This window comes from Lepus europaeus, chromosome 19, assembly GCF_033115175.1.
Source record: "Lepus europaeus isolate LE1 chromosome 19, mLepTim1.pri, whole genome shotgun sequence".
NCBI classification, from domain to species: Eukaryota; Metazoa; Chordata; class Mammalia; order Lagomorpha; family Leporidae; genus Lepus; species Lepus europaeus.
Window position 1 is genome coordinate 5,561,661 of NC_084845.1, and position 15,975 is coordinate 5,577,635.

The 15,975-nt window shown below is 66.6% G+C and overlaps 1 protein-coding gene across 1 annotated transcript; it reads right to left on the bottom strand.

Moving 5' to 3' along the window:
• Positions 1-969: 969 nt before the first annotated feature.
• IGLON5 (IgLON family member 5) lies at positions 970-13,294 on the bottom strand. The gene is made up of 8 exons (XM_062176901.1): positions 13,216-13,294; positions 6,893-6,971; positions 5,022-5,254; positions 4,253-4,372; positions 3,244-3,378; positions 3,024-3,144; positions 2,582-2,736; positions 970-1,058 (listed from the first exon to the last, which is right to left on the bottom strand). The coding sequence occupies exons 1-8, from the start codon at positions 13,292-13,294 to the stop codon at positions 970-972; spliced, it is 1,011 nt and encodes a 336-aa protein (XP_062032885.1).
• Between the last annotated feature and the right edge of the window lie 2,681 nt (positions 13,295-15,975).

Below are 15,975 nucleotides of genomic sequence, written 5' to 3' on the forward strand. Positions count from 1 at the left end.
GCTGGTCAGTCGCTGGTGTGTGTGTGTATGAGTGTGTGTCTGAGTGTGCGTGAGGACGGTCTGGTCAGCCTTGGGGAGGAGCCGCTGCCCGAGAGCCAGGACGTGGTCGGCCAGTAAGCCCACAGGTGTGCGCCAGCTGCAGGTGGCAGAGGGCGTGGCGGTGGGGTAGGGGCGAAGCACTGAGACAGGCTGGCAGCGGCGGCCACCAGCCTGACCCTTGGATGGAAGCACCGATCGGCCCAGGGACGGGCCAGAAAGTCCAGGGTGGGAAGGGACGGGGGACGGGGGAGGTCTCAGGCCCCGGAGCTAGCGATGGGGCCTCTGGCTGCAGGCAGCTGGCGGGTTGACAGCGGCAGGGGCCCAGAGCCCCGATGGAGATGGCCTGCGTGCTCACAGAGGCTGCGGGACAGCTGGACAGGGGAGCGCCCGCCCTGCCCACTCCCAGCCTGCCCAGCGGCTGCCCTTTCACAGGGAGGGGTGGAGGTGGGCGAGCGTGCATAGGTGGGGACAGCGGGGAGCCCAGTGCCCCCTGCAAGGCCCCATACCTACCTCCAGCCAGAGGGGACAGGGGACAGGTTGGGGCCAGGGGCACGGGGGTGGCCGGGGAGGGAGCACTGCAGAGCCCACCCCCCACTCGCTCGCTCGCTCTCTCACACACACACCCGCACTCGCACACACACACCCGCACACACGAGCCAGTAGACAGCCTGAGCTAAGAGAGGGGTGTGGGGTGGCCGGGGGTGGGTCACAATCGGAGACGTGAACGGGTGGCGAGAATGGCTGTAGAAAGATGCATAATTTTGCGTTATCCCTCACAGTGATGGGTTCTCTAAAGATCTTCCTCCTCCTCTTCCTCTTCCTCCTCCTCCTCCTCCTCCTCCTCGGTGGCCGAGAGCTCTTCCGCCCCCTGGAGACCCACGGCGCCTGCTCCCCCTTGCTTGGCCTGAGGCCCCCTGCACGGGTGCTCGCCTACATCCTCCACCACAGCCAGCCCAGGGCCGAGAGCAGGGTCAGGGGCCCCGGGGGCCTGGGCGCCGAGTTCTCCAGCGATCCTGGGCCTGCGGGGAGAGAGCGGGTCAGGGAGGGGGCCCCTGAGGGGGCGTCTCCCGGCCGGGGGGGGGCACCCCCGCCTGCGTCTGCTCCGCTGTCTTGGCCTGGCGCCTGTGTCTGTCTGTGTCTCTCAGGCTCCGTCCGTCCAGCACTTTCACCACTCAGCCTGCACGCGATGTGTCCACAGCCCGGCTGCGGGTCCCCCCGCCCCCCGCCCCTCAGAAGTCATGGGCCTCCTGCCGTCCAGCCCTCTGGAAGGGGTGGGGACCCTGCTTTCTTGCCTAGGGCTACTTGGATGTTTATAAAAACCACACCAAATCATCAACTTAAAATCAGCCTGCTACTGCGGCCGGCATCCTGGCGCAAAGCTGTTGCCTCCCACATATGGGCGCCAGTTCAAGCCCCGGCTGCTCCATTCCCGAACCAGCTCCCTGCTAATGCACCTGGGAAAGCAGTGGAGGATGGCCCAGGTGCTTGGGGCCCTGCACCCATGCGGGAGACCCGGATGGAGCTCCAGGCTCCTGGCTCCAGCCTGGCCCAGCCCTGGCCGTTGCAGCCATTTGGAGAGTGAACCAGCGGATGGAAACCCTCTGTCTCTCTGTTTCTCTCTTTTGTAAATTAGTTTTTAAAAAATTATCCCGCTGTAGAGGGTTTCGAGGGCCTCCTACCTCCCGCCCTCCTGTGTGGTGTTCAACAACAAAATCTTCAAGGCTTGGGCACGGCCCGCAGCAGGTGGCTGGGTGGACTTCAGCGCCCCGTCCCCATGCCTCTGGCTGCTCAAGCCAGACTCTCAGGACCCCGCGACAGGTCTCCTCCCACGGCCAGCCCCAGAGCTTGGCTCACCGGCCCTACTCCCAGCCCCCTCCGCCCCAGCTTCGTTAACAGCTTCCAGCCTCCGTGTGGTCCCTCCTTATCCTTAGCGAGATCCAGAATCTTGTTTGTACGGACAGGTGGGGGACTCCTCTCTGGAATGCTGGAGGCCAGAAGGCTCCAAGGTTTCCAGCTCGCTCTCTTACGGATGTTGGAGTACCCGCGTAGACATAAGAGAACTTGGGGAGGAGGAGCCCAGGCCGAACATGTACACAGCGCCAGGAGGTAATTTTGTACGCGAGTTGTGATAATCATGTGCATTCTGGCTGTGACCCATCACAGGAAATCAGGTGTGGAAATTCTCAGTCGTGGCCAAGTGTTGGCGCGGAAAACGTTTGGGATTTGGGGGAGGGGGCGCACTGTGCAGCATTTTGGAATTCAGGTTCTGGTGTTAGAAGTGGTCAGCCTGTCTCCTTGCTCACTGCTAAGACCACTCACTCAGGAAGTCCCCAAACCTTGTCTCTCTTGAGCACCCCTGCGTCCCCCAACTCCCAGCCTTGAGTGGGCGCTCGGTGAATACGGGTTGACTTGGGTGGGCTTCAGTGTCCATCTCTGTCCTAAGCTAGGGTCAGCCTGGGCAGCCCAGGCAGGCCCCGCCCCCAGAAGGCCCCGCCCAGCCAGCGCCCCGCCCACTCCGCCCCGCCGCCGCGCGCAGACGCACGCAGGAGCCGCATGGAGGCGCTGGACGCTCCGAGCCGGTTGGCCGCGCGACACGTGTAGTTGCCGTAATGCCGGGCGCTCACGTTGGCGAAGAGAAGCATCGAGCGGGTGCGCTCCGTCTGCACCTTCAGGCCCTCGGCCGTGCCGCCGCTCAGCCTGCCGGGGACCCGGGTCAGAGGCCGGGGGCGGTGGCACCAGAGACCCCCGGCGCAGAGCGCACAAGCCCCGCGCCTCGCGGGAGACCCAGTCCTCAGCCTTCCGCCCCCGCCACCCCCGCCTCGGGTTCCAGCCCCTCCAGCACGAGGGGCTCCCAGCCCCGGGCCTCCGCCTCCCCGTTCCCATCACCCCGGGGCCCGCGTGCGCCTCCCCGGGGCGCCACAGCCCCCAGGACCTGGAGCCGGCCCCGCCCCCGCGCCGCCCCGCAGCCCCGGCGGGGTCCTCACAGTCTGTCGTCCTTGTACCACTGGAAATCCGCAGGCGGCACCGCCATCGCCTCGCAGCGCAGGAGGGCGGCCCGGCCCAGGGCGGTGCGCGCGCTCGTCACGTCGGTGATGGTCGGAGGATCTGGCGGAGGGCGAGGCTCAGCGCGGTCCGCAGGCCGCGTCTCCACCCCCAGCCCCGTCCTCCCCGCGGGGCCCTCCTCCGGGCGCGCCCGGGGCTCACAGTTCACGGTCACCAGCACGCGGCGGCTGTCGGGCGCCGAGTTAACCCCGTTGTGCGTCACGCACTCGTACTCCCCGGCCTGGCCCCTCTGGATGTCGGAGATCTCCAGGATCTCGCCCTCGGAGGTGAAGCCATCTGCGGGGGAAGCGGGCAGGGGAGGCGGACGCAGACACTTAACACGGGACAACACGGGCACAACACGGACACACATCAGCGGGGCGGGCACAGCAGGGCCTGAGTGCCCGGGGCCGGGCCGAGTGAGGACTCGGGGTGAGCGATGGGAACCCGGCGCGGGGAGGGAGGCAGGGGCTCGGGAAATCCAGCCATCTAGGGGCTCACGGCCAGGCTCCCAGATCCAAAGATCTGAGATCTATTCATTGCGTGCTTCCTGGGGGCTCCGGGTAATAGGACCCAGTGACGGGCACCAGGGTGGTGCTGCTAAGACTAGAAGCTGGTGATGGAGACCCAGGTCAGGCATCTGGGCGCTATGCTTGGAGAGGAGCCCCTGAGCGAGGGTCTCTGTGGGGGAGGGGGCGGAGGGAGTTCTGGGAGATTAGCCCTGCAGCTGCCCGAGGACGTGCAAGGCTAGCGAGGGCCCAGGGACGCCGACACTGCTGTTCAGGAGCCGGCCTCTGAGTGCCGCGGGGCCACGGCACCCATCAGGAGAAGCAGGGAGACGGCCAGCAGGTGGGCGCGTGGCCAGGGCCCTGGCTGGAGCCCGGTTTAGGGCATGAGCTGTAGGGCTCTGCTGGATGCAGGGAGGGTGTTAAGAGGGCGGTAGTGGGGCCAGCTGGGGCGTGGCCGGTGGCTGGAGGCAGTGCCCCAGGCCTGGGACCGCGGTCAGGCCGAGCCAGTGGCGGAGGCATGAAGGGTCTGGGGTCCAGCGGATCAGGGTGCAGAGGGGAAGCGAACTCATCTGAAGAGAGTCCTGCTGCGGGTGTGGGGAGCGGCGGGGCCCAGGCTGCCCGGGTAGGGGGAGAGGCTTTCGGGCTGGGGCAGGGGTCCTCACCTCGGAGCTGCCTCCAAGTGACCGTGGGCTCTGGCCGCCCCACGGCCAGGCAAAGCAGGTTCACGTTGCCACCCTCGTTCACCGTCACCGGAGAGGAGATGTTCACAATGCGGGCAGGGACTGTGGGCAGGGGGCGGGCAATGAGGGGCTGGGTGTGCCCCCAGGAGTCCCGCCCACTCTGGCCACTCACTCTGGGCTGTCTTTCCTAGGAGCTTGTCACGATCCCACAGGGCTCTCTGTCCTTGGGCTTCATCCCCGCCCCCCCCCCCCATCAGACTCCTGATGCTGGACAGCGCCGGCCCCTGAGCTCCGCCCTGCCCTCTCCAGCCTCCAGCCCCCTCTGTGGGTCCTCCTCGGCCGCTCTGGATTCTGCTCCCTGCACCCCTGGCCCACGGCCCCTGCACGTGCTGTGTCTTGTCTACTGCTGGCCCCGTGTCCAGCCAAAGGTCATGTCTGGGAGGCCATCTCTGAGCCTTGCTTTGGACAATCAGTGGCCCGGGGGCTGTGCGTCCCTGTCCTAGAGCAATCCTGCACACAGCAGGCGCTCACTCAGTGCAGCAACCCTACCCCATGGCTCTCCCGTCCCCAGGTGTCTGTTCATATGACGGCCCCTGCTCTGTGTCCATTGTCCCCGTGGATATGTCTTGGATGGGAGAGCAGGGGTCAGCAGGTACACACCTGGGCGGCTGAGCCGGCGGGAGCTGCCCCCCCCCCCCCACTGCTCTCTGTCATCGCATGCCCTCCCCGCCCAGGACCCCAGCGTGCTCACCGTGCACGATGAGGTAGACCTGAGTGGTGTACGGCTGGTGGCGGGTCTGGAAGGAGCAGGTGTAGAGGCCCTCGTCGCCCAGCCCCACCTGGGTGATGAGGATGGAGAACTCCTCGGGCGTGTTGATGAGCAGCCGCACGCGGGGGTCACTGGTCCAGCGGTCGTTGCCAGCATACAGGATGTTGGAGCGGTTCAGCCAGGCCACGCGGGTCACATGCTCGTCGATGAAGCAGCTGGTGGGGGCGGGGGAGGGGGTCTCCACCAACTTCCCCAGGGCCCTGCGTCCCCCACCCTCATCCCCGTCAACGAGGCCCCCCCAGTTCACCTGCAGGTCCCTGCTGCAGCCCCAGGAGGCAGGCAGTACCTGTGCCAACCGCACGGGGGAGCAGTTGAGCCCCGGAGAGGGAGAGAGGGGAGGCCGTGCACAGGACAGAGGCCCAGCTGGTGGGTTCTGAATGAGGTGGACAGACAGTCTGGGAGGAAGGGACAGGGACGGGGTGGGGACAAAGACCCAGAGAGAGACACGCGGGGGAGAGACAGGGGTAGGGGGACAGAGACCCAGAGAGAGAGACCTGGGCGGGGGAGAGACAGGAATAGGGGGACAGAGACCCAGAGAGAGAGACCTGGGCGGGGGAGAGAGAGGGGTAGGGGGACAGAGACCCAGAGAGAGAGAGAGACCTGGGCGGGGGAGAGACAGGAGTAGGGGGACAGAGACCCAGAGAGAGACACAGGGACAGAGACCCAGAGAGAGAGACCTGGGCGGGGGAGAGACAGGGGTAGGGGGACAGAGACCCAGAGAGAGAGACCTGGGCGGGGGAGAGACAGGGGTAGGGGGACAGAGACCCAGAGAGAGACACAGGGACAGAGACCCAGAGAGAGAGACCTGGGCGGGGGAGAGACAGGAGTAGGGGGACAGAGATCCAGAGAGAGAGACCTGGGCGGGGGAGAGAGAGGGGTAGGGGGACAGAGACCCAGAGAGAGACACAGGGACAGAGACCCAGAGAGAGACACAGGGACAGAGACCCAGAGAGAGAGAGACCTGGGCGGGGGAGAGAGAGGGGTAGGGGGACAGAGACCCAGAGAGAGAGACCTGGGTGGGGGAGAGACAGGGGTAGGGGGACAGAGACTCAGAGAGAGAGAGAGACCTGGGGGGGAGAGACAGGGGTAGGGGGACAGAGACCCAGAGAGAGACACAGGGACAGAGACCCAGAGAGAGACACATGGAGGCAGAGACCCAGAGAGAGAGACATGGGTGGGAGAGAGAGGGGTAGGGGGACAGAGACCCAGAGAGAGAGACCTGGGCGGGGGAGAGACAGGGGTAGGGGGACAGAGACCCAGAGAGAGACACAGGGACAGAGACCCAGAGAGAGACACATGGAGGCAGAGACCCAGAGAGAGAGACCTGGGTGGGAGAGAGAGGGGTAGGGGGACAGAGACCCAGAGAGAGAGACCTGGGCGGGGGAGAGACAGGGGTAGGGGGACAGAGACCCAGAGAGAGACACAGGGACAGAGACCCAGAGAGAGACACATGGAGGCAGAGACCCAGAGAGAGAGACCTGGGTGGGAGAGAGACAGGGGTAGGGGGACAGAGACCCAGAGAAAGGAGAGGCAGGGAGCCCTGGCTGTCACGAAGCCTCAGGCTGGGCCGTGGTCTCTACGTGTGTGCCTGAAATCCGTGCCGCAGCCACCACCTCTCCACCCCTCTGACCGATGGGGACACCAAGGTCCCGGCTGGAGCCAGCTCATAGTCACACCCTAACGGACTGGCTGCTGCCAGGGCCGGCGTCACCCTCCCCATGCCTGGCTGTCCCCGGAGTCAGGAAGCTGAGGTCTGGTCTCTGAGGTCTCGCAGTCCCCGTGCTGGGAGCTACCTGAGGGTGGCGTTGTCGCCTTCGCACACCGTGTAGTTATCAGCGGGAGAGTTAAACTCCAGGCTCTGGGACAGCAGGCCTGTGGATGGATGGGAGGGCGGCTCAGCCTGGCAGCTTGGGCAGGGCGTGCACACGTGGGCACATGCTACACACGTGGGCACACAGCCACACACTCCTATGCCCACTGCCACACGCCGCTTTTGGTATTTCCAGGGACACGCAAGTGGCGTGCATGCTCAGAGTGGACACACACAGTGTTTCCTCCCCACGGACCTGCGCGGCTCCCGGGCAGCCTGGATGAGTGGCTCGCGTAGATGCAGAAGCCTGAAATGGCCCAATGCACACACACACAGATGCACATGCAGCTGCACGCATGGAAGACACACAGACACACGTGCACATACAACAGACATGTGTGCCCAGAGCGCCAAGGGAACCCTGACACAGATTCAGTTACACAGCTGCAGACACAATGCACAACAGACACGCACAGATGTGCAAACACACACACAGACACACATATGTGCTGACAACATGCACATGGGTCGACACACAAACACACGTGTGCACAGACACGGTGCGTGGGCACGCCCCTGTGCACGTGCAGATCCACACGTAGCTAACACATCATCCACACAGATGCACACTGGGCAGGCATAAGACACACATGCACCTGTGTGCCGGTACACACACACACACGTCAGTACAGAGACACACTGACACTCACGCCCCAGAGCCGCTGCGGGCAGGTATCCCACAGAGGGAGACAGACACACATCTATCACAGCCACACGGGTGCACACTTGCCAGTGCACGCCCACGCCCGCCCGCACACTCCAGTCCAGTGCGCCTGCAGGCCTATCACCCCGCCATCCATCTCTCCATGGACCGTGGCCAGCGGCTGGACCTGGGCCAGGGAGTGGAGGCTGGGCACACGGGGGCGGCGGAGAGGGAGGGAGGCGGCCGGATGACCTTGGACGCCTGGCGCTGGCGGGCCCTGCGGGGGGCTGCCCTGCCCCCAGCCCAGAACGAGGAGCTAATTAATCTAATGAATTAATTGCCCGCGCTGCCCCAATGACTCCCGGGGGTCCTCTCCATCAGCAGCTCCTCAGGATGGGGCCTGGGCAGGGCCAGCTGCAGCAGGCAGGCCAGGGCCCAGGGCTCACCAGGGCCTGAGCCACGGCTGGGCTTTGAAGATCCCGGGACGGAGGGAGGGGCTCGCCCACCGAGGCAGCTGTGTTCCGTGGATGCTACTATGTGCAGCCATGGGAGCAACAAGGGATGCACACACACACACAGCCCGTGACAGCCCCGTGCAGAGGGTCAGACAACACACCCAGCTCCACCACACACACCCAGCCGCCGGTGCACAAGAAATGACAGCTTTCCCAGGACGCGTTGTCACGTCCAGTCCCAGAGGACAGCCCGAGGCCAGGCTGCAGGTGCCCGCGGGTCATCCCACATGGTTCTGCACACGCTGACAGCCCCCACCCCACGGAGCTGCAGAGTCCTACACGGGGTGGTCTCTCTCTCTCACACACACACACACACACACACTCACACACCCCAGCTTGACTGCCACACCACGTTATCCCCCGCCAAGGGGCTGCTCGCCACACCCCCACCTTGGAAAGCCCTGGGCCAGAGCCACACAAAGCAACAAAGGGTCAGCTAGGTCCGCGCATCCGCCCACACGCCAGGGCTGCCACAGTCATGCCGTCACCTGTGATCAGATCACACGTGGCTACACACGCACACGCACACGGAGGCTGAGTCACAGAACACGCTGTCACAGGCCCGTCCCCCGTGCACACCGAGGTCCCTTGCTAGGCTGGCCACTGTGGGCAGACGCCGCCCCCCGCCCACGACTCCTCTCTTGCAGAATCGCGTCCTAGGCCGGGGTCCCCAACCTCGACATTTGTGGCAACACCGTCTAGTGCCCCGTGCGGTGCTGGGCAGTGTCCCCGGTGCCACCCCAGACACTGCCGGATGCCACCGCCTGCAGGAGGCAGAGGGACAGCCCCACAGGGCAGCGAAGCCAGGACCCGCCCAGACCCTGTGCCACCCACAAAGCAGGGTGCTGGGGTGTGGACTGAGCCACCGCACATCCCAGCAGACAGACACGCCCCTCGCCACGGGGGCCCTTCCCCTCCCCGGCTCCCTCGGCCCCCAGGTCTGGGTCCCGGCACCTGTCGGGGTCGCCTGCCCCTCTGTCTCCTCTGGGGCCTGTGTGGCCCAGCTCTGCATCTGCCCATCTCGCTGGCCCTCCCCCAACGACTCCTCCTCCCCCCAGGGACCTAGGAGGAGTCCAGGCTTCCACTGGGATGTCCCGGGCATGTGTGTCTGTCTCGCTGAATCCCAGAGCCTGGCAGGACCAGGAGACCCGTCCATCTGTGTGACCTCCCTCCCTGTCCTGTCAGTGAGGGTGCGGGGTGTCGGCCAGACCAGCCACTCATTTGTTCTGGGATGACCTTAGCGCCCAGCCCCTGCCTGCCACAGCCCCAGTCACCAAGGACTGTGTTCCTGGCTTGGTCTGGAGCAGGACCTGGGTCAGACACGCCTCCAGGGCTTGCTCCATTCAGGTCTGTGTCCCCAACACAGGAATCTAGGAAAATATTCATGGAGTGATCGACGATAAATGGATGCCTTGGGACACGTTTCAGCTCGTGGACTCCTACTCATTCCTCAAGACCCCAACGCAAAAGCCCCTTCCTCCCGGAGGACCTCCCTGACTGTCTACCCTGTCAGTCTGGGCACCCTCTGATTTGGCCAACACGGCGCCCACAGTGCCTCTCTCTCGTGAGGATCTCAACCTAGGTCGCATCCAGCTTAGAGCCCAGAGGTGTTTGTGGAGAGGAACGGATGGTCAGAATGAGCCCCAGTTTCCCTATAGGAAAAAAAAAGGAGCCCCTCCCTCCGAGGGCTTTTGCAAAGCATTATGGGCAAATCTGCAAGCACAGTGTTAGCTCAGAGCACGGCCTGCGAATGCGGGTGCCCCTGACTGCACCTGCTTTATAAAGAGACTCCCCGCCGGCCCTGGCTCGGCTCCGGTCGCCGGGGGTCGGGGGTCAGGGGTCGGGTGGGGCTGTGTCTGGGCTGATCACGCCAACCCAGCCTAGCCCCGCAGCCAGGAGAACAGGCTTTGAATCCTAGCCCTGCCGCTGGGTTGCCCCAGATCCGTCCTCTCGTGGGACTCACGCCGCCCTCTTGGGCTACTGGGGGCTCACGGCGGCGGGGAGGGGTGGCCCCAGTCAGGGTTCAGATCAGCGCCCGTGAGTCGGCACGGGTAGCTGCCCAGGGCTGGCTGGCTGAGCACGCGTGTGGGACCCCCGGGCCCTGGAGGGCCTCACCCCTGGCAGCAGCGAGGGTGTGCGCAGGTGAACTCGCTTAGGAGAGGACATCGCCAACCTGCCGAGGACCTGCCTGGCGATGACTCCCACTCCCCACCAGGGACCCGGGCAGGGCTGGGGGCCCCCAGCAGCCCTCAGAGCCACGGGCGGGGGCACCTGGGGCAGAAGCGTGGCCGGATCTGGAAGACTCCGGCTGCGACAAGGGGCTGGGCCTGGTGCATAGAGCACAAAGGAGCCCCCGGCCCCCTCCTCCTCCTCTTTGCTGCCTGGGAGTCTGGGGGCCTTTGTGTCCCTGACCCCAGAACCCAGCTTCCGAGCCAGGAGCCCCAGACCTGAGAGCTGCCCGTGGGCTGTCTCCTTCCGCCGTCCCGACCCCAGGGCCCTTGTCTCTGCTGTGCCCCCAGAGACCTCCGAAAGGCTGGCTTTTTCTCTCCCCTGCGAGATCCCTCCCACACCCTCGCTTTATGTTCCTGCTACTGCAGAGCCGCCTGCTCTCTTGTGGTTTTCTACCTTTGCTTTTCATGTCTCTCTCCTTCCCACTATGCCGACAGATCCGGGAGAGCGCGCCTGTGAGGCACAGCCCACAGCCCGGATCAGCAGCCGTCTGGGGGACAGCGGGTCCGGCCATGCCAGGGCTCCAATCCGGGGCTCCTGGGCTTGCCGCCCCCCCCAACCCCAGCTGCCCGAGGCAGAGCCCCCGCCTCATCCGCACACAGGAGGCTGCTGCTTGGTTTTGTTGAGTTGTTTTATAGTAGGACGACGTGGCCGCTTTTGTGAATGAGTGTGGACGTGTGCGTTGTCATAAAAAAATTAAAGGTAGATTAATATTTACGATGCCGCAGGGGTTTTGTTAAGCGGGGGGCGGGGGGAATGCCAGTTGCAGAGGAACTCACTTATTTTGTTTCTGTTTTGGAAAAGCATCAACAAACGGAGCAGCCCTGACCTTTGCGCGTGGGGCGCCTGCCTCCCTGCGGGAGAGAGAGATCGGCAGGTGCACCTGCTTCTTGACCCCTTCTCTCAAGAGCCCGGGGCAGCTGAGGGCAGGTGGGGGCCTGCTGGGATTCGCTCTGATCCCTGGGAGACTTCCCCGTCTCTCCGAGAAGGCCTCTGGGAACTTGGGGAGCGTCTTGAGCAGGAGGGGAGATGAGAGGTGAGGCTGTGTTGCCATGGGCGCTTGCGCAGACAGCCTGAACTGTCCCGGGCGCACGTGGCTGGGGCTGTGGTGCTGGTACCCTGTGCTGCCTCAGCCCACCCTCAGCTCTCAGATGGGGACCCCAAGACCAGAGGTGGGGAAGGACCAGGGCAAGGTCACAGAGCACCTGCTGGCTCCGCTGCGGCTCCGACCCCAGGATGTGGGTCCTGTTGTGACATCGGGGGTCTTCAAGAAGCCAAGTGGGGAGTTAGCTTTGAGGAGGAAGGGCAGGGAGAAGGAAGTGGAGGGGGGAAGGCGAGAGACAAGGACAGGCGAGAAGTAAGAGGTGGCAGTGGCTGAGGTACCAAGGAGGAAGGAGCCCAGGTGGGAAGAGACTGACAGGTGGGCGAGGCAGGGAGATGGAGGTGACCGGGTGCCGACAGCAGCAGGGGTGGGGAGGCGGAGACAGAGCGGGGAGCCCCTGGAATGGCCGAGATGGAGACCTCCTGAGACCAGAGACAGCGAGACACGGCGGCCAGCATGTCCAGCGCTGGCCCAGACAAATGGGGCAGGCTGGGTGGAGGAGGACGGGGGAGCTGACGCTCTGGTCCACGCCACTCCCCGCCCGATCGGGCAGATCTGCATGCGTGGCCGTGGGTGTCTGCAGGGCCAGCGTGGGCTCAGGCTCTGTGACCGTGCTAGTGTGGCTATCGCAGCTCCGTCTGGGTGGGCGCCAGGCCCACAGTGGCTGCCTCCCCAAAACTACTGGGGTGTCCGGCCCAGGGTCCCCGGCCGAATGTCCCCGACTCTTGGATGGAGGCAGGGCCTGCGGGAGCCGAGCAGAAGCAGCACTGAGTCCTGGTTCCCTGCCCCCTCAGCACCTGCCCGCTGCCCGCCATGGTCTTCCTCTCGCCTCCCTGTGCTGGGCGGGGGGTGCGGGGCACCTCCTTGACCACCCCTCCCGGCCTAGGGAGGGGTGAGGAGACCCCAGCCAGACACACACTGTGCAGCCCTGCCTGCTCCACTGGAGACCACCCGCCCTCACCCGTGGGACTGACTTTAACCCTGTAATCCTGCCTTAACCCTTCCCTGCCCCCCTCCAAGGTCCTCTGTGTCCATCCCTCACCCCCTCTGCCCCCGGAGCCCCGATTTCCCATGAGACCTTCAGAATCCGGGTCCCCAGCACAGCACCCCAACTTTGGGAATCCCCGGCTCCATTCCCCAACACGGCCACAGGGCCCCCCCCCCCCCCCAGTGCCAACACTCGCTCTCAACCCAGGTCACCCAGCTGGGGGCCGACAGCCCCCTCCCCTGCTTTCTGGGCCTGTGGACACCCTCCTCCCCAGCTCTGCACACCCCAGCCCCCAGGCAAGGACTTCCTGGGGGACCCTCCCCCCACCTCCGCAGAGGCCAAGCCCCCTGACCCGGCGTCAACCCCGACCCTCCCACCCCCCATCCCAACTCAGTTTGGCAATCCAGCTCTGGGACCCTCACCCTGGCCTCTGAGCCCCTGCGGGATCCCGAGCCGCAGACTCCCGCCCTCTGTCTGCCCCGGGCGCCCGCGACCCTCTGCCCGCCCGCACACCCAGGCAGACCTCCGCCCCTAGGCCCGGGCTGCGGCCCCAGGACGCCGACCCCTGCCCCCAGGCGCGCATCCCAACGGCCGAGGACCCCAGCCCCGGTCGGGGCATGCAGCCCCCCCACCCCGTCCCCGGGCCCAGACTTGGGCGTCCGGGGGCCTCCCCTCCCCGGCCCCGGGACCCAGCCCCGCACCCCCACCCCCACCCAGCCCGGGACCCCGGCTTCCCGGCCGAGCCCTCCCGCCCCCGGCGCTGCGGTACCTCGGCTGATGACGGCCAGGCCGGCCAGGGCGGCGGCGGCGAGAAGCCGGAGCCGGGCCGCGGGCGCAGGGGGGGGCATCGCGGCGGCGGCGGCGCGGAGGGGGAGGGGAGGGGGGGGCCGGTCCGGGGCGCGCAAGGCCTGGGGGGAGAGGGGGAGGGGGAGGGGGACCCCGCCTGCGGCTGCACCGGCCCGGGGGGCGGCGGGGGCGGGGGGAGGGGGCTGGGGGGGCGCGACGAGGCGGCCGGAGATGCTGCAGACCCGGGGAGGGGGGCGGCGCTGACGGGCAGGGAGACCGGCCAATCAGGGGAGGCGGGGGGCCGGGGAGGCGGGGCCGGGGGGGTTGCTTGTTGGAGGGAGAGGCCTTTGTTACTGCGGCCCGGCCCCCGCCCCGCCCGCCGCGGACGGCCCGTGTCTCCCCACCCCGGCTAACACCCGGGGTCGGGACGCTTCTGAAACGCCAGCTCCTCCTCCTTCGGCTCCCACTCTGGGCCGGCCCAAGACGCAGGCGTCAGCGCCCCTCTCCGCCTCCCTCGGACCCAGGGGTCCAGTCTGGCCCCTCCTCCCTCAGACCTGGGGGTCCAGGCCCCCAGCCTCTCCTCCCTCAGACCCAGGAGTCCAGCCCCCAGCCTCCTCCCTCAGACCCAGGGGTCCAGTCTGGCCCCTCCTCCCTCGGACCCAGGGGTCCAGCCATGGCCCTCCTCCCTCAGACCTGGGGGTCCAGGCCCCCAGCCCCTCCTCCCTCAGACCCAGAGGACCAGGCTCCCAGCCCCTCCTCCCTCAGACCCAGGGGTCCAGCTCCCAGCCCCTCCTCCCTCAGACTCAGGGGTCCAGCCCCAACCCCTCCTCCCTCAGATTCAGGAATCAGTCTCAACCCCTCCTCCCTCAGACCCAGGAGTCCAAGCCCCCAGCCTCCTCCCTCAGACCCAGGGGTCCAGCCCCAGCCCCTCCTGCCTCAGACCCAGGAGTCCAAGTCCCCAGCCTCCTCCCTCAGACCCAGAGGATCAGGCTCCCAGCCCCTCCTCCCTCAGACCCAGGGGTCCAGCCCCAGCCCCTCCTCCCTCAGATTCAGGAATCCAGTCTCAGCCCCTCCTCCCTCAGACCCAGGGGTCCAGCCCCAGCCCCTCCTCCCTCAGACCCAGGGGTCCAAGACCCCAGTCCTCCTCCCTCAGACCCAGGGGTCCAGTCTGGCCCCTCCTCCCTCGGACCTAGGGGTCCAGCCATGGCCCTCCTCCCTCAGACCTGGGGGTCCAGGCCCCCAGCCCCTCCTGCCTCAGACCCAGAGGACCAGGCTCCCAGCCCCTCCTCCCTCAGACCCAGGGGTCCAGCCCCAGCCCCTCCTCCCTCAGACCCAGGGGTCCAGCCCCAGCCCTCCTCCCTCAGATTCAGGAATCCAGTCTCAGCCCCTCCTCCCTCAGACCCAGGGGTCCAGCTCCCAGCCCCTCCTCCTCAGACCCAGGGGTCCAAGACCCCAGCCTCTTCCCTCAGACCCAGGGGTCCAGCCCCAGCCCCTGCTCCCTCCGACCCAGGGGTCCAGCCCCAGCCCCTCCTCCCTCAGACCCAGGGGTCCAGCCCCAGCTCCTCCTCCCTCAGACCCAGGGGTCCAGCCCAGCCCCTCCTCCCTCAGACCCAGGGGTCCAGACCCCCAGCCCCTCCTGCCTCAGACCCAGGAGTCCAAGTCCCCAGCCTCCTTCCTCAGACCCAGAGGATCAGGCTCCCAGCCCCTCCTCCCTCAGACCCAGGGGTCCAGCCCCAGCCCCTCCTCCCTCAGATTCAGGAATCCAGTCTCAGCCCCTCCTCCCTCAGACCCAGGGGTCCAGCCCCAGCCCTCCTCTCTCAGACCCAGGGGTCCAGCCCCAGCCCCTCCTCCCTCAGACCCAGGGGGTCCAGCTCCCAGCCCCTCCTCCCTCAGACCCAGGGGTCCAAGACCCCAGCCTCTTCCCTCAGACCCAGGGGTCCAGCCCAGCCCCTCCTCCCTCAGACCCAGGGGTCCAGCCCCAGCCCCTCCTCCCTCAGACCCAGGGTCCAGCCCCAGCCCCTCCTCCGCCACATTTGTCCTCCTCCATCGACTGTCATGGTTACAACACCTGGGGGTGAAGTTTCCTTGTTCTGCAGCCCAGCTCTCGCCCCGGGGATGGTAGGGGAGTGTGTGTGTGTGTGGGGGGGGGGGCTGGAGGGCCTGATTTTGGGGTGGGCGCGGGGTAGAGAGTCTGATCTTCAGGCTCCTCCTGGGGCTTGGAGGTGTGACCTTGGGCATGCCCCTTGGCTTCCCAGGGCCTGGGTGCCTCCCCGTGCTGTGCACTGGCCCCTTTCCCGGACTCCAGGACAAGGACCCCCAGGGGCTCTGCCCAGCACCCCAGCCTGCCCCCTCCTCCCCCACCCCCACTGTGCCTCCCTCCCTGGACAGCGTCCTCCTGCCCGCCCCGCCGAGGGCCGCAGGTGGACCACAGCTGGGCTGCCTGTTTCAGGATCTTCCAGGCAGGAGCTTTTGAAGCCGCTCAGTGGGGGCGGTTCATCCACGTTCAGGTGCTCCCCCGCCCCCGGCAGGCAGAGAGGCTGCCCCTGGCCCCACGCGGCTCCCCTCCCCGCCCCGTCTCCTCCTCCGCCTCAGATCTGCCATCACTTAATGCGGGAACCAGCTGGCCAGCGCCTGGCTCCCGCGCCCGCCCGCCGTGGGGTCCCCGTGCCCCGGCCTTCTTTACTTCTTGAGCAAACTCGGGACTTTTGTGCTGGCTGACCCCTCTGCCGCCCCGGCTTTTTTT

Coding starts and splice junctions, on each gene's coding strand:
- IGLON5 (XM_062176901.1), bottom strand. CDS start 13,294: ATGCCCCCCCCTGCGCCCGCGGCCCGGCTCCGGCTTCTCGCCGCCGCC. Junction 5,255..6,892: donor GGCGACAACGCCACCCTCAG/GTAGCTCCCAGC, acceptor CGCCCCCACCAG/CTGCTTCATCGACGAGCATG. Junction 3,379..4,252: donor CACTTGGAGGCAGCTCCGAG/GTGAGGACCCCT, acceptor CTTCCCCCGCAG/ATGGCTTCACCTCCGAGGGC.